Source organism: Neopsephotus bourkii, unplaced genomic scaffold, assembly GCF_033783945.1.
Source record: "Neopsephotus bourkii isolate Nb327-2 ecotype Australia unplaced genomic scaffold, CSIRO-AGI_Nbou_v1 NB_1767, whole genome shotgun sequence".
NCBI lineage: Eukaryota > Metazoa > Chordata > Aves > Psittaciformes > Psittacidae > Neopsephotus > Neopsephotus bourkii.
The window spans coordinates 10,337,689-10,364,544 of NW_026902241.1; the positions used below are offsets into that span (position 1 = coordinate 10,337,689).

A 26,856-nucleotide genomic window follows, 5' to 3' on the forward strand; every position below is an offset into this window, starting at 1 on the left:
TTCTTGAACATTATTGACAATTAAAAGTCTACTACATCTTCTGTATGATTAATCAAACAGAACACAAACTCCTTCAAAACATGTAAGCATGCATCAAGCTTTTGTACCTCCAGGTAACTAAATGTTTGTCTGGCTCTTTCTTGGCAATCCTGAAGATGGTAACTGTAATGATCTTCTCATTCAGTTTCCCATCGCACCTCAGTCTAACTCCTGTGTTCTGCTTCCACCTTGGACCCAAGAGAAAGTATTTTCCTTTGTTCTCCAAGTAGCTATTCTTTAAGACAATCTACTTAAATTCTTCTTCACAATTTCTTGGAATCTGATCAAAGGTCATTATCTTACCCCAATGTATTTATTCATAAAGCCTCACAGTTTATTATCCTAACCTGGAAGAAAAGTAGTCATAGTTCTTCTTCCAAAAAGATCTATTCTCCTTGGTTCTTTATTCATAAGTGTGCGTTGTAGATTGTCTGGATCTTTTCTTAGCTACAGTTAAAAATGAGGAGACTGCAAGAGAAGTATAGAAATATTTGAAATATTGAGATGAACTTTTACAAATTCATGCATTTCAAAGCAAATGAAGCAGGAGTCTGAGTAAATCCGAAAGCCACTAGCAGTGTCCAAGAGTCCCTCATTTATTGGCAAGATGACCTGGCTGCACAAGATTGGCTGACAAGATCAGAAAGCTAAAATGCCTTTTCTTGTACCACCTCCAGAGGAGCCCATAAGATTTTCTGGCATTCTCTGAAGAAATCTTGGAATGCCTCCAGATCATGAATAGTGAAAGAGAGAGACAGATCCACAGCTTTATCCTGTAAGGATGATGAAAATGGAAGTTGCAAAATACTCTCACCAACTTATATATATACATAAAGAAAAAAAAAAAAGTTAAATTATTTCCACTGGAAAAAAAAAAAGTAGTTTGATAGCACAGACTGAGCGGAAAAAATCTTGCAGAACTCAGAGAAAAAAAAATAAAAACAATCAATATATTAAAAACCTGTAAAGACACAGGCCAGGATAACAAGTCTGAAGGTTTACCCTAAGCAAAGATCAAAAAAGAACCTGAGAGTCCTGCTGTGATTCCTGAGACAATTAAGAGAACAGGAACACATGTCAGAAGAATAAAAAAAAGCAACCAACATCAATGAAATTAAATAAAGAAACAACTAAAGAGTCCCAGAAAACTAAGCAGTATTACTCTGAAAATTATTTCCCATGCTTTCAACTGCAGCTTTCAAGCGCACCATGCTGGAGATGTTTTTCCCCTACTTAATCAGAATTTTGTACTTTACAGTATTATTAAACACAGTAACAATGAATTGAAATCATGAAGGGTAACAAGCAAATTAAACAAAAAGCAAAGCAATTTTCACTATGGATGTTTGGGGCAAATATTTAGAACAAAAATCAACAAACAATAAAGTTGAGATCTTGCAGTTAGTGTTATTAGCCACAGCACTGCAAACAGTATAAATGAGAAGGTGGACTTACCTTTGCTATATTTCAAGAACACTGGACAAACATTTCACTAAAGAAACCCTATTCTGGCAAACCCAAAGCAGAAACAAAAAGAGGTCATTCCAGAGGGACCATTCAAAACACAGCAATGGCTGATGCACCAACTTTATAAATCAACAGCTTTAAGAGATTAAAGGTACTGGCCCACCATAAGATTGTATAGGAACTAATCTCCCCTTTAAGCACCCAGCAGTGCAAGGGATGGACTGGATTTGATTGGACAAGACTATGAACAAAGAAAGAAAAGAAAAAAAAAAAAGAAAAAAGGAAAAGTTTTCAGCAGTCTGTGTAACTGTACAGTAGATCTAACACTTCAGTGGAGACTCATTCCAAGTTCAGATAGGTCTTTCCAAACTCAGCCATTTCAATTTTATTTCTGTGCAAAACACCTGGTGAACACATTAGGAAAAAGTGAACAGTTTTCTTCCTTCTGAGAACTCAAGAATAGATTTTAAAAGGCAGAAGACTCGATCTCTGTTCTGAACAATGAGAGAAAAATTTGGTTTTAATTTTTTTTTTTCCTGAAAGGTGAAGTGAAAGCAAAAAGTAATTGTTTGTTTTCATCATTTCTTCTCCGCAACAGTTACTACCACTGTGTAATGTGTAACAAACACACACATATACATAATACCTAACACCCTTGAAATATATGTCGTTAAGGACTTGAATTACTTTTTTGAAGTTTGGCTAATAGAACTCAGTGGACATTGGAATACACCAACTTTGCCAAATTAAATATAGAGCAATAACATACATAAATTATTCCTCTCTTCCCAGGACATATTCATATAATTGATTGCCCAGATTTTACACTTTAACTATTTTACCATTCACCTGCTCTACTTATATTAGCATTTAGACAGATAAGTGATCTGTGAAAGGCTTTCTACTTTTTCATTACTCTTCAGCAACACAGTTTGAGTGGCTTATTAGAAAAACATAAAATGGTAACAGATTCCAACCCCAGCAGTCTCTAGTTTCAATACTTTTTGACATTCAGTGCAGGTAATACAGCAATGTTTTTGGCAAGAACATATATGCCCCCTATAGATTTAATGTATTCTTTCCACAGAAAGATGGAAATAAATTAAATACTCATTAAGCATTTCCTAAATAGAAAATTCAGTACTAAAAGAAAAAATAATTTAAAAAATTACATCTTTCAATAAACTTATGCTTACATATACACGAATCAAATATAAAATTAATCTTTAAAATATAAACATTCTCCTATCCAAACCCCTTTGCTTTTAAACATTATTCTTTCAGCCTCTTCATCAAGGATTGCCCCAAGTATTTCCTTTCCTGACCAATGTCTCCCTTCCCACCACTATCTCTCTTTGTCTCACAACTTTCCCAAGTACAACACTGAAAGGTTTTTGGCAAGTGTAGCATTTTATTCTGAGTTTATGATAATGTATTATGCAAATTCATAGCACTACATGCATAATTTGTCATTTCATACAACTACTTTTGTATTTTAAAAGCTGGATCATAAATTTTACCACCTTTAGCAGTAATGACATGCCATCAGCATTCAGTTCAAGACAGTATTTTATATATACAGCTAGATGTACAAAGATAGGTAAACATGGGTGATAAATCTTGAACATTTAGTGGTACTACTCCTGAGGAAGCAGCATTTTATCTGATCTGTTAAAATTAGTAAATTCCAATTAGCCTTTAATTTTCTTTTATAAAGACCTGACTGTAGATTTTATTCCACATCCGAATTCCTACTGGTATATCACAGCAAGTATGACAATTCTGAATAAAGCATGGAGTTTTATTCCAAGGTATCTAATTCAGCCTTACCTCAAAGTTCTTAAATCCCATAGTTTGATGCCATCACCTGCAGCTGTGGTCATGAAAAGATTATAAGCTTCAGGTTGTTGAGTACTGAAGGATGACCCCTGCAAAATATGAAATCAGCTTCAGATAACTATTCTTGTGGCACTAAATATTTATAGAATTCAAGAATTGTAGAATACCTCAAGTTGGAAGGGATCCACAGGGATCGAGTCCAACTCCATGCTCCTCACAAGACTACCTAAACCTAAACCATTTGACTACAAGCATCATCCAGACACCCCTTGAACTCTGACAGGCTCAGTGCTGTGACCACTTCCCTGGAGAGTTTGTTCCAGTAACCAAGCACTGTCTCAGTGAAGAATTTAGTCAATTTCAAAAATAAACAAAAAGCTTTTGTTAGATCATGTGTTATAAAGCTTGTCTGCCCACACATAAAGGAGTGCAGAGGCAAGCTATCATGTGGAGAAACCTCCATAATGCAGTCAGAGAAATGGAACACTGCCTCAAGTCTTTGCAGTGTTGTCCCAGGACAGCCATGTGAACCCTTTGGTCCAGGAGTGACACCCACCATGATGAGTTCACAGCAGAGGCTCATCTCAAAAACTGATGGGGATTACTACCTACTGGGATACGGGATCCTTTATAGGATGCAGGGGAAGATAATTTTGTGATTGCACAAGACAATATTTATTTAAGGCAGGAAATAAGGGCAGGAAAAGAAGGAGGGATCAAACAGTAGTCTAATAGTTAATTATAAGCCATGTTTAACCTTGGCATAAGTGGGCGTATTTTCATTGACTTCAGTAGCAATTGCATTCATTCATAACATGACTGATTTTGGTTTAGTACCTTTAAATAATTCAGACTCTCTTTAAAACTCTGATCTTTTAACATCCACATCGGCAAATCCTGGCCTTTTCACTGGTTAAAACCTTGTTTCTGAAGGGAACTAAATATAAACAGTTAAAACTCCTTCTTTCCTTTCCCCACTGTTCACATTCTTGTTCTGGCTGAATACATCACAGAAACCTCAAGGCCATTTCCCGCAATCAGTCCTTCATTGCCAGGAATCTTCTACTTGTTATGAAAACTGGCATATAACTGGAAAATGCGTTAGTATTTAGTCAATAGAATTCCCCAAATGGCAAAACAAAGCGGCATACTCAGCATTAAAAAGACTATAGGAGTTTTCATTTATTTTGCTTTAAGTGGGTTTCCTTTCTAAAGTGGGGATTACCACAGCCTGCTCTAACAGATGAACTAAAATGTACCGTGCAACATATTTCCCAACAAAGTCTACATAATTTCACATTAGGTGTGTGTATCTGTGGAAAAGAAAAACCAAAAAAAACCGAAACAAAACAAAACAAAAAAAAAAAAAAAAAAAAAAGGGAAAAAGAGTAATTGTAAAAGAGAGACAGCAGTTGTCCAAAGGATAGTATCCATTAAAAGCTACAGAGCATCCTTTTTTGCTTTTGTAACTTTTACTCACCATCCCTTTCTTCAGTCAGCAATGACCTCAGAGTCCAATACAAAAAGTTCTACACACACATTCACTGCATGAGCTAGTTGGAAATCACTGGTTGAATTTGATTCCATGATTCTATCAATAAAACAGCTTAAAGCAGTGTCAACACCAGCCTATCACTGAAAAGTGGGAGATTTCCACCAGTGGCCTCAGGCTAGAGAGGAAAAACAAACCTCTTTCCCCCAGCTGCTAAGCACCCTGAGAAGTAAGCTATTACATGAACCTGCAGCAGTATCACCACTGCATCTCCACAGGACCATGTATTTAGCCCACTTCCCCAATGAAATTATGCTTATGCAAGTGCACTGTCTGCTGATTCCCATCCAGATTTTTTTTAACCTGCTTCGCTATCTAAAAACAATCTGACAGAGGGATAATGGTCTTATGATGTTTGCACAATACACATATAATTAGCAGACAAGTTAAAACCAGCACAGCCAATAAGAAAAGTGATTTTCTTTGACAAGTCATTAACCATCCAACATAAGAATAATTTAGAACAGGCATGGAGTATGGCATGCCTCTCAGTCAGCTAGTAATAAGGATAGCACAAGAAGATAAGGCTGTGGTAGGGGAGGAGTCTTTAGGGAACACAGGGAACAAAACTGAAAGTGCATGTGGTGGGAGCTGAAGGTTATAATGAACACAACAGTCAAGTTTCTGTGGTGGATTTGGAAGGCGATATTTGAGAACACAGGCTTTAGAAAGAATTCTCAGTTTTGTTACTGTTGCAAGAACCTGCATATAAAGACAGACAAGCTTTGTATCATCATCATATGGTATGCCCTATATTTCAGGGGAAATTGGTGCCAAAAAGCTTTTTAAGGAAAATAAATACACTGAGGTTTAGAATAATGAACATTAATAGGCATAATTAGATTAAGATTATAGATGTTTTAAGCAAGCAGTATAAAGCCTGAAGTTCTGCAACTGAGTAAACTCTAATCATACATGGAGGTTCAAGAGCTAGGCATGTTTTTTGTGGTTTTCTCTGATGGACTTTGATAAACTAAATTGCATTAGTGTAATTCCAGGATTAAGGGTTCTTTATATATCAAATCCTAAATAACTGTACTAATCTAAAGTAGATGTCAAATAGAAAGTAATGTGCCACATGTAATACAAATATATAGACAAAAATCTGGTGGTAAGCACACTACCCAGAACAACTTCTTCCCTAGATGAGGTTTTGTTGTTACAATTTTGCCTAGCTTTCTCTTTTCCTTTTACTGATTTATTTTGTACAGTACTTTAGATTTGTCACAGCACCATAAATGTAGATCTAAAATGGCCTTTTTATAAGTTTCAGAATATCTATTTCTCATCAGAGAGATGCTTGCTGCATTCTTGCTCTGATTTCCCTTCCCTCATGTTGACAAAATAACAAAAATTCACAATGCAAAATACTGTTCTGTAGAATATAAGCAAAGACCTGAAGAAAACATAATCAAGTCACTGAAAACTATTGATGGAAAGGTATAGTGCAAAAATGTTTATATATCTTTGGCAGACATATATATATACAGTGTATATATAGAGACGTACATTTCAACCACTGCTATAATTTAAGGTCTTCAAACTAAACAGGCTAGTATTAAGACATTTGGCTATTCCTACAGTTAACAGAGATAAAGAAGGAAAGATAAAGTACAGCAATGTATACTTTCCATCATGATGTGATGTTAGTGTGCAGATATGTTTTCATTGTATTCATTATTCTTCATCTCACTATAAACACGTAACAACACAGCACAGCTTCTTGTGCAAATACGGAAACTACTGATTTTTCAGATTTACCAGCCAAGATTTTTTTCTTACATTTCTGTCTGCTCTGAGTCACAGTAACAACTATTTTCCCCCAGCTTCCAAGCAATTTTTATAATTTGTTTTCAGCATTATACTGTTGAATTTTTTGTTTCTGAAGTAAGCCTTTGCATTCAAAGCTGGGTGTAAAATGAGACTTTCTAACTGTGCTACTGCCTTTAATTTAAAGATGCTTAGAATTATTCTTTATACTAAAGCACAAATCTCAACCTTCTGGGAGGGAGCTTTACTGATGCTGCTCTCTTGTCCTCCCTGCATCCTTCTCCTTATGGCCGTTACCTCTTTAAACCTAGTTTCTTCCAGTCCCTGCATATGTGTCCTTTGGACCTTTCCAAGACACTGAGGTTCAAGGAGGTGAGAAGGGAAGATGTAATCAGGAGCTCTGGAACAACAGTAAGTAATGTGTGGTTGTGACTGGAACAGTATGGGGCAAGGGTAGTGGGGAAAAGATTTTACTAGAGTGAGGGAATTAAGTATGAGAAGTAGGAGAAAGGAAAGAGATTTTAAGAGGTTGCAGAAGCGAAGCACCTGTAATGATATAGAGATATACAGCCTAGCTTCAACTGGTGAAACAGGTTTGGAGATGCAAACCAGCCAAGCGACACAGGATCAGAGGTGGAGGCTTCAGCTATATGTTGGTTGTTCTGAAGCTCCAGCAAATTGTAAAGAAGCTTGAGGTAGTACAGTCATCCCAGAAGTTGCCAGTGAGAAAGGGAGAAGAGTGACAAGATAGAAGACAAGCTAGAAGCCCCATCTGGTTGCTGCCACCATTCTTGTCTCCAGTGGAGAAGAGTCAGTAAGTATGGGCAGAACCAGTACTAGACTGACACAGCTGAAAAGAAGAACCATTGCAGCAATTTGCTAGCCTACAACAGCAAACACTCAATGTACCTATCTTACAAATGTACACTGTATAGCTACATACTCTATGTTCATCGGCAATATATCACAAAGTGTTAACAAGAAGAGAAGATTACCTTGCATAATTCAAGCTTCAAGTAAGGGACAAGTATTCATCAACTCTACTCATATCTGTACATAGGCTGCAGATTTAATATCTCAGGCAAGGATTCAGTCTGATTTTACAACCTTTTTACAGTCAGGAAGATTTAAACCATTCCTGTTGCGATAAACTAAGCCGTGGTAAGTGATTCAGCAGGGTGGTTTCTCGTCTTCAGCATACCATTACAGGATAAAGGCTTCATCACACTTATAACTGCCACTGCAACAAGGGATGTGCTACTAAATGTAAAGTGATGCTTTGGACGACCTATGGTCATGGCACAGTGTGGGTGAACTCGATTATTTTAGGCAGTATAATTTGCACAGATTTAAAGAAGGGCAACTATACTGCAGATTTTGACAAAGCAAAACAGGAATTACACACAGCCATTAAAACAGGTGTCCCACCCCATCATCTTCTAAGAGATATACTTTAATAGTTCAGCCAAATCTTTAATATGTGTATATATATGTATACATATGCATATATATATATGTATTTGCAATATTCCTGCTAAACTATTCTGGAAGAAGATTCAGAATACTGCTCTATTATATATCAGACAATGCTGTGAAGAGAGCTCATTCAAAATTATATAATAATCTTATCAAGTATATATTGACAGTTCTTGCAAACAATCCCTAAAATAGACCAAAAAGACAATTTAAAATTGAAGTCATCACACTGCAAGTTGCATAGATTTGCTTACAGCTGCTGCTGTCCAAAACCGGAATTAACAAGAATGTCCTGCTCTTCACCTTTTTCCAGAATACTCTATGTATTTAATAATTTGCTAACAAGTTTTTCCCACACTTAATCAGAACATATCTTCCTTAGTGTTTTACAAGACCTTTTAAATAGGTTTTCCTTCACCGCCTCCCCAAGATCGTGTTTTACAGTGAACTTGCCACCGGTAGCTGCAAGAGAGGTGCCCCAAAGAAGAGATATAAGGACTCCCTGAAACAATCTTAGCCTTGGCCAAACTGACTACCATCAGTGGTCCACCTTGGCCTCCAATCGGGAGACTTGGAGGCACACCATACATAATGCTGTTGACTCCTTTGAGAGTTCACGAAGAACTAGTCTCGAGAAGAAAAGACAACGCAGGAAGAATCGCGCCGCACCTATACCACCCAAGGAGACCTTCTGCTGTGCTTTTTGTAGCCGGATTTGCCTATCCCACATTGGCCTTCTTAGTCATCAGCGCGCTTGTAGTAAGTGTGGGTAAAGCCCTTCCTAAATCTTTGTTCGTAAAGTCAAGCCATGATGATTTATTTAAAGAATATATCTGATCATCCCCACTTACTACTGCCCAGGTAGCATCAAAAAGCAGTCTTGTAACATGGGAACTAATGTTAATGAATCTAAACCAGAAAATGCACTTCAAGAATATATATATACTGCAATAATCAATGAGCATTCAGTACACAAGACAAAACCAGGGATATTAGAAAGGAAAGCCTTCATAAATTTTGTTGTGTAGGCACTGGATCTTCAGCATCAACTGTTTCACTCCACAGATTTGCTTCTATTTCACTGCCCCTCATCACTACCTAACCTTAGACTCCAATATGTTCCACACTTCAAACAGAAAGTAATTTACACACACCATTCTGCATATTTTTCAAAGTCTATACAATTTTTAGGTTATTTTCTTAATGCATTCGCTTATATTTATGCTAACAGATATAAACTATAGAGGTGTAAGAAAACAGTTGGTGTGTAATTTTCCTATTGACTTATCTAAAGTATTAATTTCATACAACTGAAAAACATAGAGAACCTTGATCTATAATATTCACAAAAATTGACAGTTTTATTTGCTATACTACATACCTCTAGGCTTTTTCCCAAGTGAATACTTACCCACAGCTTTAAAGTTTTTCTTGATTAAATAACCTGAAGCCACTAAGCTGACCAAGCAAAAAGAAAAGCCAGAACCTGAAGCCTATGTGTTACAAACAGTACTGAAATAGTTAGCACAATTTTAAGTGTTTTACCAGATCACAATTCTCAGGAAAACCCACAAAAGTTCTACAAAAGTAGTAATAAGGAATTGTTTTAAACCCACAGAAGCAAGGACTTTCTAAATGGGGATGAGGAGCCATATTCAACCAAACCTAACACAGTAGGCATTCCAGCATGTATGGTACCATGAGACCCCCAAACATTCAAATAAATCTTCAAGCAAGAGAAAAAAAAAAAAAAAAGAGCAAGGATGAGGGATTTTAAGTCATCTGTTTTGGTGCAGTACTAAGCAATATTTTTTTTTTTGTTGCTGTTTCTGAGGTTTCAGAGTAAACCAGATGACTTCAGATTCAAATTCAGAGAACAATTACATTAGGAAAAGTTCCCACTGAACTACAGTATTACAGTCAAGTAAAGCCAAGGGCAATATACAATCCCCTGATAGCAAGCTTGTTCATTTATTTTCACTGCTCCCTGCTTTCCGTTATATATCAAATGAGATCTGGGTGCCTTCATCACACAGACTTACGACCTTGCCCATACTTTGAACATACAAATACTCTTACTATCAACAATATTTGTAACCCCCAATTTCTTCATTGATGGAGTTGTAGTGGTACTACAAATAAAATTCAATAAAGTATATACCTTATTTTGGCAGATCTGATGAACTGATCTGTTATGAACTTCTGGTATCACTGCTGCACTGCAGCCTGCATTGAGGTCAAAAACTTCCAGTGCTCGGTTGCTACCAGCTGTAAGTACAATATCTGTACAGTTCTCTGTGTTAAAGTTAATCTGATCTAAAGGTACAAAAGCACAGATAGACAACAAGATAGATACATAGGTATCAAGACTCCATTGTATTTACTGCTTTATGAACAGCATCAAAAATTTTGCAGTCCGAAAATATGTCCAGGTCTGAATTTCAATGCCACAAAACCAAAAAATACAGCATTTTTACTCTGATAGAAAAACAGCAGTAAAGAATCAAATGTCAATTACTTTAACTGAAGTTATTTCCATGTAATTAAGTCCAAAGAACTATAAAGAAAATAAGAAATATAAAGGATACAAGAGTAGAATTCATTTACTGCTGAAAGGCTGGTAATCTCCATTGTTGAAGCCATGGGAAATGTCTGTACCAATTTGCAAATGCTTCTCTGTTTATATCTGCAAAAAATATCCAGTGACTGCTAGTGTTAATGAAATAAGTCATGATTTGTGGCCATCAGTAAACTCCTATTGGAATCACAAAGCAAATCAAGATGCTCTCTTTCATTATTAAAAATAAAAGCCACAAACCTTTTGACTTGTTGCTGAATTCTATTAAAAACTTGGGAACAAAACTCATTTGGATGAAAAGAAACACGATATTCATATAAATTAGATAGATCTTCCATCAACATGAAACACGGAAATAATCATGTATGTATATTGAATCTGAAATCCGCCAGTTTCAGTTACATAAAAAGGAAAAGAATCACTTCATCTTCTGGAATGTTTAGAATTTATCATAACTGAAAAACTATTCTCTCTCTTATACCAAGGAGAAGAGTGGATGTCATTCAATGACCCTATAAAATGAATCTTATATATAGTAAAAGATAAGCGCCAGAATATCTAAAGCAGTTAAAGATGGTTGCTGTTAGAATCTTGTTAGAATTTGTCTTCTGACTTAGGTACTTCTTATCTAGTTTCTGATAAAAAGCAAAGAGCGTTTAAGTTCTTTGATCTAAATGCTAAAGCTCAAAGGAACCAAGCTCAGAATATTTTTGTTATTATACTGCCAAATCGGGTTTGTATAGCCCAATTATGTAAAAAGTTTAAACTGGCCTAAAGTGGTTTGCATGAAAATAATTATTTTCTTAAACATTAACTTTCCAGAAGTACCTGAAATAATCACTCCCCTATGTATGATTACTATGCTACATTTTAAGGCCACTTAGCATGGCCTTTGCTCTATCCATCTATAATATGTTCTATTATAGCTTCCCATTTAATCAGTGTAGGCATTTTCTCATTACTTCCCTTGCTGTATGTATAATCACTACAACCAGCTGCTAAATATAAATGACTTTTAAAGGCATTATTTCTGTGAATGGAACACATTTTCCCCTTTTAAAACTCCTTTCAATTTGCTCATGCTGATCTTTAAAAGAACATATAAAACTAAAAATGAGATAACAACCCAAATACGCTTTGTTCTGCACATATTCATACATGAATTAAAAATAAATAAGAAACAAAAAAAAGATAAACAGCGCATTATACTTCATAACAGTATGCACAACTGCTGATGAGTATGGAAATTCAATAGTAATTTTGGATAATGTAAAGAAAATAATTTGGTTGTGGATAGTTTTCAGATTAATCGTAGAAACAGAAATCAGGGTATCTGTATCCTATTCACAGGACTGCAATAAATCTCCTCTATGGCACTTGTAAATAAGGGTATATTTAAATAAGGCAATAAGGAATATAACATTATTTTTTTCTTTTTTCCACTTCTCAGTTTACCTTTAAAACTGAACCAATATTTAACCATTTTATTAAGTCGTTGTGATGTTTTAGTTAATTACAGCTTATGAGTTCTTTGAAAACTCTGCACAGAGAAACAGTGATTTATCATTGTACTATCTTCACCTCCGAAATACAGTAGCAATCTATTGGTTAGCCAGACTACACTGCCATGCCCTTCTAATTAAGGGTATAAAGCATGCTTTGGGGTTAGAAGTAGCATCTTCTTGAATCAGTTCCATTCAAGCATTCTTCCAAACTTGACTCAGAAGGAAAAATGAAAGAGTTGTGAGGGAAAAAAGAAGGAATGCTGCAGTGTTCCATAAAACAAATGCTGGGAAATTAACTGAATTCACAAGAAAATGTCAAAGCAAATTAATCTTTAATACCTTTTTTATAGATAGATATACATAAGGCCTCAAACTATTTTGTGGATTTGCTGTAATGCCTACAAGTGTGTGTTTGGTGTTTTGGCACTACACTAACATCTCAGAGTATAAATGCACTTTTTTGAGGTAGTCTTAATAACATCAAGAAATACTGACAGTATGACAACAAAATTCTGCCATAAGCACAACCCTCCATACATACTTTGACAGCTTTAGACCAAGATTCTATACAGTCCTAACAAAGAAACTGGAGCAACACAGAATGCAGTCCAAGTTCACTGCCCAAGTCCTTGGAAAACTGCTTGGGTGGATTCTACAATTACATCAAGTTTCTCAGCTAACTAGCTTAAAGGTGGTTTAGACAAGTCTCCCACAACAGTAATTGCAGCATGGATTTTCCTCAGGTTGCTGGATACTTTCTCCTGGGAGGCATAGGTATTTGTTAATAAATAAATAAATAAGATACCTAGAGCCTGCACATTATATACTTCAATATCAGCTACTTACTGCATCCTAAGCCAACACAAATACAAGGAAAAAATAAATTAACTAAATCTTAAACCTGAAAAGTATTCTGATCTGAAATATCAAATATCTCTTTGAGGTGTTTTTAAGTGTTACTGTATTTAAACGTACACATGTGTATATATATTTGAACGTAATAAAGTCTCATATACACAAATACTGCTGAAAATCAGCAAGAGCAAATGAAGAGAAACTTAGTAAAAGGATACAAGGAGAACTTTAGCTCCAGTTATAAACTGAAAGATCATAGAAGATATATCAGACATTCAATAAAAGAACTGATTTCAAGTGGGAAAGAAGGAACATGACAATAATAGGAAAAAGTGTATGAATGGCGACTCACAAGAAATACAGGGACAAAATAGGATAACAAGTAATTTGATGTAACAGTTGGAAAGTCAGTGAAAATTATAAAAAAGTGATTACTTCCATTTTACAGAGGAGGAAGAAAAGTGTCAGAGATTGTTGGTGTCTCTGAAGGAAAAAGTATATACAATATTCCCACAAGAGGAAGTTTTGCAACAGCTACTCAAACATAACTTCAGACATTAATTCACACTGGGATGTAAACAGGCAGAAGGTAAAGCTCAGAAGTTCCCAAATGGTAAGACTAATGGTAAAACAGTATTTGCAGCAGTTAAGTTATGCACTATAAAAAAAAAAAAAAACCACAACTTTATGTTTTTTTCTATTATGCCAGAACAAATATATTTTTACAATTAGCTTTTACTATTTGGTTGAGGTTTTTTTCCTTCTTTAATATTCTTGCCCCCTAGCCAATCTCACCACGCACAAAATCCCAGATCAAACAGTACAAGTACTTTCACTAGTTTGTTGATGAAAAATTGTACTCGCCTTTTGAGGTCATCCTTGGTTGTATCTGGATGGAAACTTAATACATGAAATTCAGCTCCACAACACAGCAATATAAACGCATCTATAAAATAAAACTGTGCAAAGCGTACAGTCTTATGGAACTTTTCTTTACCCTGAAATGTGAAGACAATTATTAAGAATGGATTTTAAGATAATATTTTTCCTGAGATTCCTACTGTTAAGGCATAGTTTCCCTGTTTATCCTGATCATATGCCAGGAGGTTAACCTACTGTGTAGTGGCACTTCCTATTTCTGAGATGTTAATCTCAAAGTTTTCATTCTACTTAAATTAGTTGGCAGTAAAGTCAATAGTACCTGTAGTTTATTGAATCTAACACAATCTAGCTTCACACTCAACTTCCATTTGAACTGGGGAGTAGACTACACAGTCAAGTAGAGATGAGCCAATGAATGTAGAATAAACAGAGCAGAAAATAAATCCAGAACTTCCAGACATGTCCCCTAGTTTTGTCCACCAAGGGTGGCTTCTCGTTTTCATAAATTAGCATGATAAAAGTTTAATTTGAAGCCATAAAGACCACCTGGATTGTGGTATCAGTTGGAATCACCACCATCCAGTAGCTCTGAAAATGAGGCTGCGTGTTTCTTCTACAGAGCTGTTAAATGGAAGTAGATGAAAGTGCAAAACAGTGCCCTTTTAAAAAAGTACCCTATGAACCAAACCATACAAAGTTTCTCATTACCAGAATTAAGGCAGGTTCATTACTGCAGACTGACCAGACTCTTAAAGTTCTGTCTTCTGATGCAGAAACTAACCACTTCTTGTCATGACTCCAGCCAACAGAGTATACGGCACCATCATGACCTAATAAAAATAATAATGGAAATGTCATAGAGGTTGTTTCTTCTGTTTATATGTTTCTCCAGATTTAATTACATTGTTTTAATATTATTATACACAATATTAAAACACATTTTAAATAATAGTCTTCAAATGGTCTTTAAATAAATAGTCTTCAAATGGTTGGATTAAAACTGGTAACAGTAAACCAGGTATTGATTTTTTTTTTCTTCCACCAAAAATCATGGAAAAATCTCTCTCATGAATAATCAGACAATGCTAATTCTGACATTTTCCAAAGTTATTTGAAGAGCATTTCCAAGAAACACGCGTGATGTATGATTTAAGCAAAGATACAATATTACTTGAAAAGAGAAACTGGGTATTATATTATGATGAAATTTTATATTAAACATGATCTGGAAACAAGACCTTGCAAATACTTGCAATACTTTATTTTATTCATCAGGCTTTTATTACTGAGTTATCTGTTTTAAAAAAAAAAGCACAAAATGAACGTGCCACAACAACTTCTGCAGGACTGCTGCATTAGATTAAAAAAAAACAGAAATATAACTGCCTTTTTAAAATTGTATTTTAAAATATTATAATCTCCACTTTATAGCAAAAAGCTTCTGCAACAGACTTTTCCCCTTCGGTATCACACAGTTAAAAACAAGATTAGAAACTTTCAAAAGAATTTCAAAAGCCAGAAACATCATCGAGAAGCTAAAATTATTAATGTGATATAAAATTATATTGATGCTGATAAAAAAGGTAAAGAAGAACAACATACGTTAAACAAGTTTAACAAACTTTGGCCCATGTTATTCAAATTTGTCCAGATGAAGTCTGACGGATTTCACCTAGCCTTAAAACATTCAGAGTTCTTATGCTGCCCTCTTGTGCCCATTTTCTCTTTAGTCAACTTAAGTTTTATATTGCTTTAAATTGCAGGAAGGCTAATCAATTTATCTCAGCAATTAAGATCTTCTATGGTAACATATATCTATAAAAAGGCTTATAAACAAGTTTTTTTTAATTCCCAGTTACCGAAGTGCTGTAGAATTTTCACCAGGAAACTACACAGGTGCTTGGTAAGTACATATGTAAGTACTATACTTCTTTTATTCTCAACACAAACATTTATTTGGAAGCTTTGGTTTTGTAAAACCATTTGGAAGCCTTGAATTATCTGCTTTAAAAAAAAAAAGAAAACAACCGGGAACATCAACAAAAACCCCTTACTAAAATACACAAAACAATATACAAAAAGGGCTAAGGAACATGAGAAACTTCAGGAAAATCTGAGATTTGGAAAATGGAAGAGCCATGCAAAAAAAACCAAACCAAACCAAACCAAACCAAACCAAACCAAACCAAACAAAAAAACAAAAAAACAACAAAAAAAAGAGGCCTGTAAGCTTCCAGACAGGCATTACTCAGGGTCCCCCGGTCCTGAAGCACACTGAGAAGGACAGCGGCTGCCTTTGTAGAAAGACTTCTTCAAAAAGGCCGTGCTGGCTGCAACTCTTTTAAAGCTGGTCAACATTACCTGCACTTCCCTATAAGGCACAGACACTTGAAGAGCCAACAATGAACAGGAATGCAAGACTACTTTAACTTAGCACTTCACAGAACAAAACTGGATAGATTAGGCTTATAGCAAAACTGCTGTTGTTATACCACTGCTCTAAGGTGCACTATAGAAATCATTTTCAATAAGCAGCTATATTCAGATGTCAATGCTGCCTCGAAACAGATTTCTTTTTTTTACAGAATACATATTAGCCATTTATTGAAAAAGGAAAGTTTTACATTACCAGTGATTGCAGCTCTGAATAAGAGTAATGAATTCTCATTTTTAATGAACAGAAAATACATTTGATACTTCAAAACCAAAAGCATCTAAAGTAGAAAATAGGTGACTTCATGATAATTTGAACTATACAGAAGAACGACATGAATGTCATATGCATGTAACTGATGGTTTGCAGTTCCTACTGCCCTACAGAACACTACCTAACAGTGTCACATTTATGTGGCTTTTGAAAAAACTATATGCACAGGTTGCACTCTTATGCTACCTAAAGATCACAAAGTAGAATTTGGTTTACACCAAATTTATGTTCTACTTCATGTTCAGAGTAGCACTGCTACAAACAAAAGGACAACGTTCTTGAAAATCATTTACATATTAGTTTCTTCAGTTACTTAAAAAGATGTATTAATAATCTGAAGAAACAAAAATATTCTTTGAGCACGACTGTTAATCTGTTGTGTGCCGCTGCTGTATTATTATTTTTACAGATGCTTGTAACAAGTAAGGAAAGGAAGTACAGAATTTTTGATCCCTTTTGGTTTATTGCATTTTTTTTTAAATCCTGATCTTCTAAAATAATGTTAAATATATTCAAGATATATGGGGTCCCTTCGGATTATAATTACTGCTTTTGTTCCAATAAAACCTCACAACACTATTCCTGTGTGTTGTTTATATAAAATTGCACCATGAATTTGCTCAAATTAGTCTGTGATACATAAGAAAAAATAACTTCAAATAGTCTAATTCTATACTTGTTAAGGTCTGCTAGTAAATTATAGGCATCTTCCATTATGACGTTAAACAGGAATTTCATTTAATTGGACTGAGATAAAACTGTAAGATTTACTATTCTTAAAAATTTAACAGTTCTTGCAGAAATTTAGAATTAATTTTTAAGGCTCATTTGCAATGCTAACTAATGCAATATACACAAGCATTACCATTACAACTGCCTTTATTATTTCTATTTAATTATAGTCGTATACATATGCAAAGCAGATTGCAATGTACATTGTGATAGATTATTATTTACCTCCCAAAAAATAAGAAATGGGAAAACCTAGTAGGCAGTTTAATTCTAGAACAAAATTAACCAATCACAGAAATTAATTCTACATCTTGAATCAGTAGTATCCTCTCTCCCTTGTTCTTCTCAGGGTGATATAAATGAAAACTTTTGGTTACTATGCTATTTTAGGTTAAGCTTAATCATATTAAATAATTTATTAAATAATATAGCTCATAACTCTACCTGAAAAAACATTATATGTATCAGTGAGATTGGAACTGAAGATCAGCACACTTTTGTCAGCCAGGCCACAAGCCAGCATCTCTCCATCCCCTATAAAGAAGAGTGATGATTTATATTTGAAAGCAGAAGACCTAATAAAAATCACACATCACTTCAACAAAACACAGAACAGATACTTATTTCATACATTTAACACTTATTTTGTATGGACATCACAAACTCATGTTATAGAATTTGGTAGGAATTTGTACACAGTTTATTGTCCTGGCATATCCTGAAAATAGTTATTCACCACACAGGAAAATTTCACTTTTCACCAAAAAAAGGCTAAAAAATTTAAGTGCCATGGTCCTAATGAACCATGTCAAACAATTACTTTTTTTCTTTCTGCACACTGACAGAATTGTACATTTTATAAAGCCTGTACATACCAGAATACTGAATGCAACAAACTGGGGTTGGTTTACAGGTTACAGAGATCTCTTTCTCATATTTTACTGGAGGACAACTTTCCAACGGATATTCTTTATTTTTACTTCAAAGAAGGAAAAAAGAGAAAGAGGATAAAAATATTAAGATATCCAAACCCAGTACATTTTCATTTCACTTAAGAAATAAATGTGCTTTGGGTGTTATTCTAAGCATCTTTATACAAATATTTCCAGGGAAAAATATGTTAAGTCCAACGTAAGAGGCAGGATTAATTTTAAATCATCATATTTAAATTACTCCTGTTATGAATTCATGAGAATAAGAATTAACATAGATTGGTACATAAAAATAAAACTTCTTAATTTTCATACCTAATAAAAGTATTTAAAGAATGCAAACTCTACGTTGTTGTGACAAAAAGCAATATGAAAATATCTTCATATGTAAAAATAAGAATTACATTGATCATTTAATTAAGATACTGAAAGAACACCACACAAAAAATACTACGTAGCATAACCTATCATAAAATAGCACAAACCAACCTTGAAATTATCTGAAGTGCTCATCTAATATGTGCAAGGATTACAAAAACTTAGTTTTAAGATATTGAGCGGTTTTTAACACACTAACAGGTTACTGTTTCTTTTTTTAAGAGCATAATGATGGCACTAATTATTCTTTACATGTGTATTTGTAGTACATAGATCAAAGTCTTTATACAATGCTAAAGAGAAATAAAAAGTTTCAATGAGACCTTCCAACAGACCTGTATTTATTCTCATTTTAATTTTTTCCTCTAATGGAATTGTTAAATAACCTACCGCTTACAACTGGTCTTCCACTTTGATAGACTATTTTTCTTCAGATTATTAACTGGAGAAAACATGGTCATTCTAGAAAAAAATGAACAGAGATTTTCCTACATGAAATATGAAACACTGCATGAGAGAAACAGTTTATTTCAAACAAAAGCCAATCCTGCTTCCTTCTTACTATTCATGTCTACATGTAATGTCAGTAATTAAGATAATGTACTCATTGATGACAACATAACTTTCTAATGATCTAACGCTCACACTTGCACCTAAGTTTTGTTTTCTGCATGTTATTTGTTGAATAATTCATTCTGAAGGTCAAAATCCATTGACATAAAGTTCTCAGATACTTCTTTCTGCAAACTGAAGGAACAAGAGTTTAATTATATGAAAGAGACAGAACGCCTAATACAGCTATTGAAAGGAGGTTGAACACTGGCCAGAAGCTGTGATTTTTTTTTTTACAACATACTTTTTAAATTGTTTGATAACATATCTGCTTTTCATGAGTGATTAATTTTACAGTCACTAGACTATGTGTCTTTAACGTGACAAAACATCACACACCAATAAAACATAGTAATGCATCTACTCACCGTGGTGCTGCTGTATAACCTGATGACTTAATTTTATCATGGAAAACTAATGGCTGATCTTTCACTGTGCTTTTTGCTCCTACAGTAAAATAATTTAATTTACATTAAAATGAGGGGTGTTTAACATCATATTTTTACAGTTATGTAGACAGGTTAGTACATTAGAAATATCTGATGTCTCCTTACATTACAAAACATATTTATTATCAGTCTAAAATAAAGATTACTGAGGAAAGAAATATGAACTGTTACACTGCATAATAGCTCTCCTCCAATAGTATCAATGAGAAAGAGCTTCTTTAAACTTTGAATTAACAAGAATATAATTCTGTGGAACTTTTTTCATTGTTCCTTCACAAATGTGTTTTCTCAAGGCCTACTTTATGCTTTGACTCTATACACGCTACCCATACTGTATTCACACCTTATACTTGGAATATGGGATGCATCTAAAGATCATTAAAATACTGTCAGTGGGTACACATAGATGCCTGGGATTTTACATGACTTAAGTCATTAATAATGTCTGCATTCACGCTACTGTACAAGAAGCCTGAAGGGCAGCCTCTAGCCCAAAACTAATTATGAGTATTTCATACCAGCAGAAGGTAACTAATAAAATAAATGTTGCAAAAGGGGAAATCTTGCTCATATTCCTGGGGAAAAATTTCAGGTGCATTGGGAGTGATCTCATGGACACGGTTCCGTATGCTGAGGATAGAAGCTCCTTCAACTCCCACAAGCTATCTTTTCTCTTTGAGTATCAATGAGACAGAGAAGTGCCATTCCTGGGAAGCTCACAGTACCATTTGTCATAAGAGACCATAGGACTTCCTTAGAACACCTAATGTATCTGAGCATGAGGTCTCAACATGGATAGTACAGGCATCAGTGCTGGGTGTCCAAAGCATACAAACTCTGTAGATGCATTCTTGGAATATCATACAACATTAAAGATAAAACCTTTGACATTTTAATAGGTCCAACAAGTACGATCAGTGTAGTAAAAATCAATTATTTCTACATGTCTACAGCTCCCAGTATTTTTACACCTATCCTAAAGAAACAGTGATGAAGACAGTTATTTTGTAAGTACTTTTTGGACTTTGCTTAACTATTGCTAAGCAAAAAAGCTACAGGTGTTTCAACAGCAACTGCAAGTCAGATTTTTATTTTTTTTAAACAGGAGGACAATGAGGCCAAAATTAACTTCCTAAACTTGCAGGTACTGACAAAAGACTATTCAAGACAATAAAATTAACCATAACAGGTAGTCAAAGTCGGGAAAGAAACAATAAATTATATGGAATATAGTGCATGCCATGGAAAAAGAATGACTTATGAAAAACCTAAACATTCTACACCCTAACTCATTTAAAATCCACATAAAGTTCTTAAAGTATTGTTTTTTAAATAAGAAAAATACCTTACTACCATCATTTTCACTACAATTATATATGTATGCTATGAAACACTGCTAGAAGTATACAATTATTCCAACTAAAATAAAAATATAACACAAGATACATTTAAAACAGAAATTAATATACTAGTTGTATTAGGCACCAGCCAGCTGTGACTCAGTTACTTTTAATAAAAAAATATAACTGTATTAATTAATTTTAAGATTCGTTTATACTTACCAATCTTTTTACTAGAAGGTTCTTTCATGTTTTTCTTTAAACCTTTACACAATGGAGAACTTTTCAGTAAAGAACACCTAAGTTATAAAACCAAGCACAAAAATCAATCAATGTAATGGACAAAAGTATCATATTAGGAAAAGGTGTCAAAAATTATTTTTAGTTATTTGTGTGCTTGTGTGTATGTATACGTGTGATACCAGTGAGATATCCTAGACAGTGTATTAGTTATCAGCTCAGATACCCAGCAACACAGGCAAGCCTTGGCCCCGAGTAGATTCATAGACCATTGCATTTACATGTTAAATGCCATTTCTGTGACTATTACCTGATGATTTTACTATAAGCACCGAAATCCACACTTCAATCTTAGAATAGCTAGGGTTGGAAAGGACCTTAAGATCAGCTAGCTCCAACCCCCCTACCATGGGCAGGCACAACTCACACTAGGCCATGTCACCCAAGTCTCTGTCCAACCTGGCCTTGAATACCGCCAGGGATGGAGCATTCCCAAATTCCTTGGGCAGTCCATTCCAGTGCATCACCACCCTAACAGTAAAGAATTTCTTCCTTATATCCAATCTAAACTTCCCCTGTTTAAGTTTTAACCCGTTACTCCTTGTCCTAACACTACAGTACCTCACGAAGAGTCCCTCCCCAGCATTTGTTTTCCTGACAATGAAGTGCATCAGATGGTTTTGTACAGTGCTATGTGTTGGCAAGGTTTTATTTTACTTCTTTTTCTGTCATGCCTTAGTTGTATTGAGTGGGAGAAGTCACAGAATGGTTGAAATTGCAAGGCATATCTGGAGGTCATCTTGTCTGTGCAAGTGCTCAATCACCCTGACACTAAAAAAGCATTAAAAAAAAAAAAAGTAAAAAAAAAAGGAAAAAGCATTTAGAATCCTGTACCTGGCAATAACTGATAGACTCTTCTCATTTCCACATGGGAGAAAATCCCTCTGCTGAGTTCTCACCAATGCAGTAAGGTTAACTTCCAACACAGCAATCATATCTTCAAACATCGATGTGACCAAGCATAAAACCTGCACCAATTATACCATCAAATCTATTTAATTCATAATTGAAGCTTCAACACTGTATGGATGTGTATGAATTATATAGAGTATTTATAATGAAAAATTAAATCACTGTCACTTATGAAAATTAGAAAAAAAACCCATGAGTTTAATCTTGCAGAGCATTAAAGAGTGGGAAGTCCTCCAAAATATGCTTATGTTGCTTAACTATGTTCCTTATATCTGGAAGTCACAGAAATTCCAAAATGTTCCACAATAGAGATATTTCTGCAGTAAGAGTTGTGAGAAAAGCAGCAAATGTGGAAGAAAGATTGCATTCAGAGACATGCCGAGAACATGGTAAGAGCCGAATTTCAAACAAAATCCTTCTTTGAAACAAAACACTGGTATGCTAAATATATAGAAAGGCCTACATTGAGCTCAGTTCTATAGGAAAACTGTAACATCAAAAATGGACTAATTGGACAAGAATGCCTTTCAATTCCTTAAAAGCACTTTTAGTGACTTTTCACAAACATTTTTCACAACTCAAATAGTTTTCACAGATTTTTTTGGAAGGATTCAGAAGCAGTTCATCCTAATATTTGTTTGAACAAGGTGCAACATTGTTTATATCTTTTTTCTCCCCCTAAAAGACTGACCACTGGGGAAGCAGAGGCATTCTTGAAATTCAAGGTACACACCAAACACTACAAAAAACAATACACCTTTTGCTTATTAATCACTTTGGACAGCACACAAATTAGGACAGCTTTAAATCTACGCAGCTCTTGAAAATAGCAGATCCCATAAAGAAGAATCAACCCTCTCCAGAGAAGCTACTGTGTAATTCACATCAAGAAAAAGAAATGTGTACATCAGTCTGCAAACAAAATGCATAACTGGTAATTATTGAAAATAAATGGAAATGTAAACATTTGTTAAATAGATGTTTATTGTATACTCACCTTTCCATTAACTGACTTCCTTGTTAATGCACATGATCTGACAAACCGAATGCTGAGGTCACTGAAATCTTTACCAAAAAGAACATGTTATAACACTGTATTTGCATTTCAAAAGAAAAAGCTATCATCTCTAAGAGTGGAAAAAAAAATTACTTATACTAATTTTACACCATTATAATCCACTATCTTCAGTGTACATCCTGCTAGCTTGCTTATACATCATAAAGTAGTAGAATAACATTCCTTGTGTTTAACACTCATGAACTGCAAAATCGAAATAAAAATTCATTGCTAGCCAGTACCAAAATCTAGTGCCAACACACCTTCTGAGACAAGTCAGCAGTGCCAGAAAAACACAGAAATTAATTAGAATGAACATTTAAGGGAAAAAAAAAACCAAAAACAAAAACAAACCAAACACAAAAAACCCACACAGTTTCTACTGTATTTGCTATTTTGCAAGCCAAATTGTTATACTATTTTTATCAGGTAACAAAGCAAAGCGGTCACATTATGGTATGGTCAGATACCTTATAACTGTACCTTTGTAAGATAAAAAAGCTTCTAATTCAAAGTTTGCCAAATTAAGTATTAACAAGCCAGTGGAGCTTCCTATCCACAAGTACCTAGTATTCAGGGCTGAACACCTATTAAGAAAGGAGGAAAAAAAAATAAATCTAAGTATGATGATGAAGCTTTACTTATTACCGTATAAGACACAGCAATTTCTTTTTTAATACTTGCTACCTAGTCCCAATAAAACAACAATAAACACCAAAAAAGGATTTTAAATTTACAGTATTTTTATGAAATCTGTAGCTCAAAGTAAAATCTTTCAATCAAAACTGATGAGGCTTTGAAAACTAAAAACAGGACACAATCGTTCATTTTATGAAAGTGCTCGTGGCAAGTCTAAACCAGCATAGGAAATAATTTCAAAAACTACTGTGGTTTGTAACAGCTGGGAGGTGCTGTAAAAGCACTCTATATACAGAGAGTAAATTCAAACAAAGAGGCAAGCCCATATATATTCTTACTTTCACCACTTGTAATATGAACACGTAAAAAATGGTGAAATTTAAAGTGTCTTTGTACATAGTTAAAGTACTAGAGAAAAAACAGCACAGACTAAGATGGAAAAACATAAACCAGGCAAGCCTGGAACATCTGTCTCAGTCTGTGCTTAGTGGCAGTAGTACTGCTGTTAAGTAATGAAACCCAGCCTTCACAAACACCAGAGTAGACCAACTGGTTACAAATTCAGTCAATACCCTCACAGAAAAAAAAAATGTTATCAAGCAGAAGATGATTATTACAAAATAACAGTTGTCCTTCTCAAAACTCAAAAATGTTTTGATACCACAGTAAATAAAAATTGACATCAATGTTTTAATAGATTTTCCAAATAAGAGTGAGTAAACTTATTGGTTTGATTTCTAAAGTCAGACCACAAGAGCAGAAGCAAGGGTATGGAAAAATATAAAGCTGAAACTTGGCATGAAAAGACTCACCACAGTGGCTTTTTTCTTTTTTCTTTTTCTTTTTTTTTTTTTTTTTCCCTTATATAAAAAAAGGGAAGAGAAACAGTTGGATACTTTATGAAGCAGACTGGGAAAGAGTTTCAGTTCTGGTCTGTGATACTTTTATGTGCTTTGTATAGTTTTATTTGTGGTTTGTGCTACTTTCATGCACAGTAGTAACAGACTGATTTAATTTGTGAATCCTTTGAATTATTTCAAAGTGGCACTATAAAGTTATTATAAACAACAATATCAAGTGATAGATACAGAAAGTTGATCTCACACCCACTTTACAATAATGAAAGGCTGCAATGAAATTACTCAATGTCAAAAAGTTTATAGAAGACACAGAATTTTTTGGACATCAGTGTTGCAAAAATATTTCATGGTTGCATTTCATTTCAGGCAGGAAAAGTGGTAAATCAGGGATTGTTCAGTTGTTCAGAAGAATTTGAGCCACCTTCTAAAATCAATACGTGGTAATTTTAAAAGTGAACAGAAAAATATTATTTAAAAAATCCCATAAAACCAGAAGACAATGGAACTTGATTAACAATAAGAATTTTATGGTCATGGTTGTTTATAAGCAGAACAAAAGCTCCAACTGTGATGCAATAACTGAAAGGGTAAATAGTCCTTAGATGTACAATGCCAGGCAGCATCAGGTAGGTATTGAAAATTGATGTTATTGAACTCAGAAAATTATTTCAATTAAGCTATTACCAGGGGTCAATTTCAAGCAACCATGTTCAGAAAAAGCATTGAAAAAGAAATGAGCCTGAGTCTGCCAAAAGTTTGCCAAGAACAGGTTATGTAATTAAGAAGTTACTTAAATTTAGAAAGTAGACACAGGCACACAGTGACTGCATCAGACATATTGCCATAGGAATGCAAACTAAAATAATTTTTTTTAATTCTAATGGGCTTCTTCATTTTTTTTAATTAATATTTCCCTGATCAACTAGCATCACTAGATGCTAAAACAGATATTCCCAATGCCATTTTTATAAAATTACTTTGCAAACAAGAAACCAGTTTTAACTGTGTATCACTTTGTGTATATTATCTGCCCAAAGTAGACCACCAAAACTTGCAGATCACTAAAAATATTCTTTTATTCTTCCTATTGCATGTTTAAAAGAGTAAGCTGCAATGAAAATAATCCAAAAATGAATGGGAACTCTTAGAAATAGATTCCATCCAAGTATTTGGTGGCATTTTAAGGGACTTACATGTTTTCTTCTTCATGGAAACACACTAAAAAGTCACAGTGTTCAATTAAGAGGATAGGTAACAATGTTTCCACTGATCCTTCTGGTCTCATGGGTTTTGTTCTGCAAAGCTTGGAAGTATTTTGCCTTTCACCTAAGAAATACAATCAACACTAGCTATCAAAGAACAATGGACTAAGGGAAAGAGTTAGAATTTAATAGAGAATTTGAAGGAATAAAGTACTATAAATAAATATAGCACTATAAATAGAAAAATGAATTACTATAAAGTTGTGAAGTAATAAGGTAGCATGAACTAACTCCACACTCCAGAAGTTTCTGTTTCAACAGATTGATATAGCCTAAGGCAGCCCTCTTGAAATATATTTCCTCATTATTATGCTTTTTTTAGTACAGTCTTCTTTCAAATACCTAGAGATAAAAATCTAAAGAGCCTACTTATGTACTAAAAAGCAGTTGGCAGAATTCAGATGTGTCCATCTCAAAAAGTGACTCTGAAAGCCATATTCTAACAACCCTTAAATATGCTGCGCAACCTTCCACTTAGTCTGAAAATTCCCTTGACCCTAAAGTTATAACAATCCAAAACCAAGATAGAAAGTCACCGCTAGTTTCATCCTCCCAAGAAGTCTCCACCCATTATGCATACGCAGTTAAAACCTAGGAATGACTAGCACTGAATTCATCATTAGACACAGTCACTATATCACTCTCTTTCAAACATCCAATTATATCCATCCATATATTTTAAATAATTACAAGAAATATAGCAGTCTTTCTCA

The 26,856-nt window shown here is 34.4% G+C and overlaps 1 protein-coding gene across 1 annotated transcript in view; it reads right to left on the reverse strand.

Moving 5' to 3' along the window:
- WDR27 (WD repeat domain 27) overlaps positions 1–26,856 on the reverse strand; it is a 56,549-nt gene that overhangs the window by 21,988 nt on the left and 7,705 nt on the right. Inside the window, exons 8-21 of the mRNA XM_061378569.1 lie at positions 26,075–26,207; positions 23,866–23,969; positions 23,323–23,390; positions 22,248–22,381; positions 21,336–21,412; positions 19,693–19,771; positions 19,103–19,174; positions 18,278–18,381; positions 17,847–17,936; positions 14,672–14,793; positions 13,946–14,079; positions 10,732–10,829; positions 10,305–10,426; positions 3,337–3,434 (exon numbers count right to left, since the gene is read on the reverse strand). Coding sequence (XP_061234553.1) covers positions 3,337–3,434; positions 10,305–10,426; positions 10,732–10,829; positions 13,946–14,079; positions 14,672–14,793; positions 17,847–17,936; positions 18,278–18,381; positions 19,103–19,174; positions 19,693–19,771; positions 21,336–21,412; positions 22,248–22,381; positions 23,323–23,390; positions 23,866–23,969; positions 26,075–26,207 — 1,435 coding nt within the window. The remainder of the gene's footprint in view (positions 1–3,336; positions 3,435–10,304; positions 10,427–10,731; positions 10,830–13,945; positions 14,080–14,671; positions 14,794–17,846; positions 17,937–18,277; positions 18,382–19,102; positions 19,175–19,692; positions 19,772–21,335; positions 21,413–22,247; positions 22,382–23,322; positions 23,391–23,865; positions 23,970–26,074; positions 26,208–26,856) is intronic.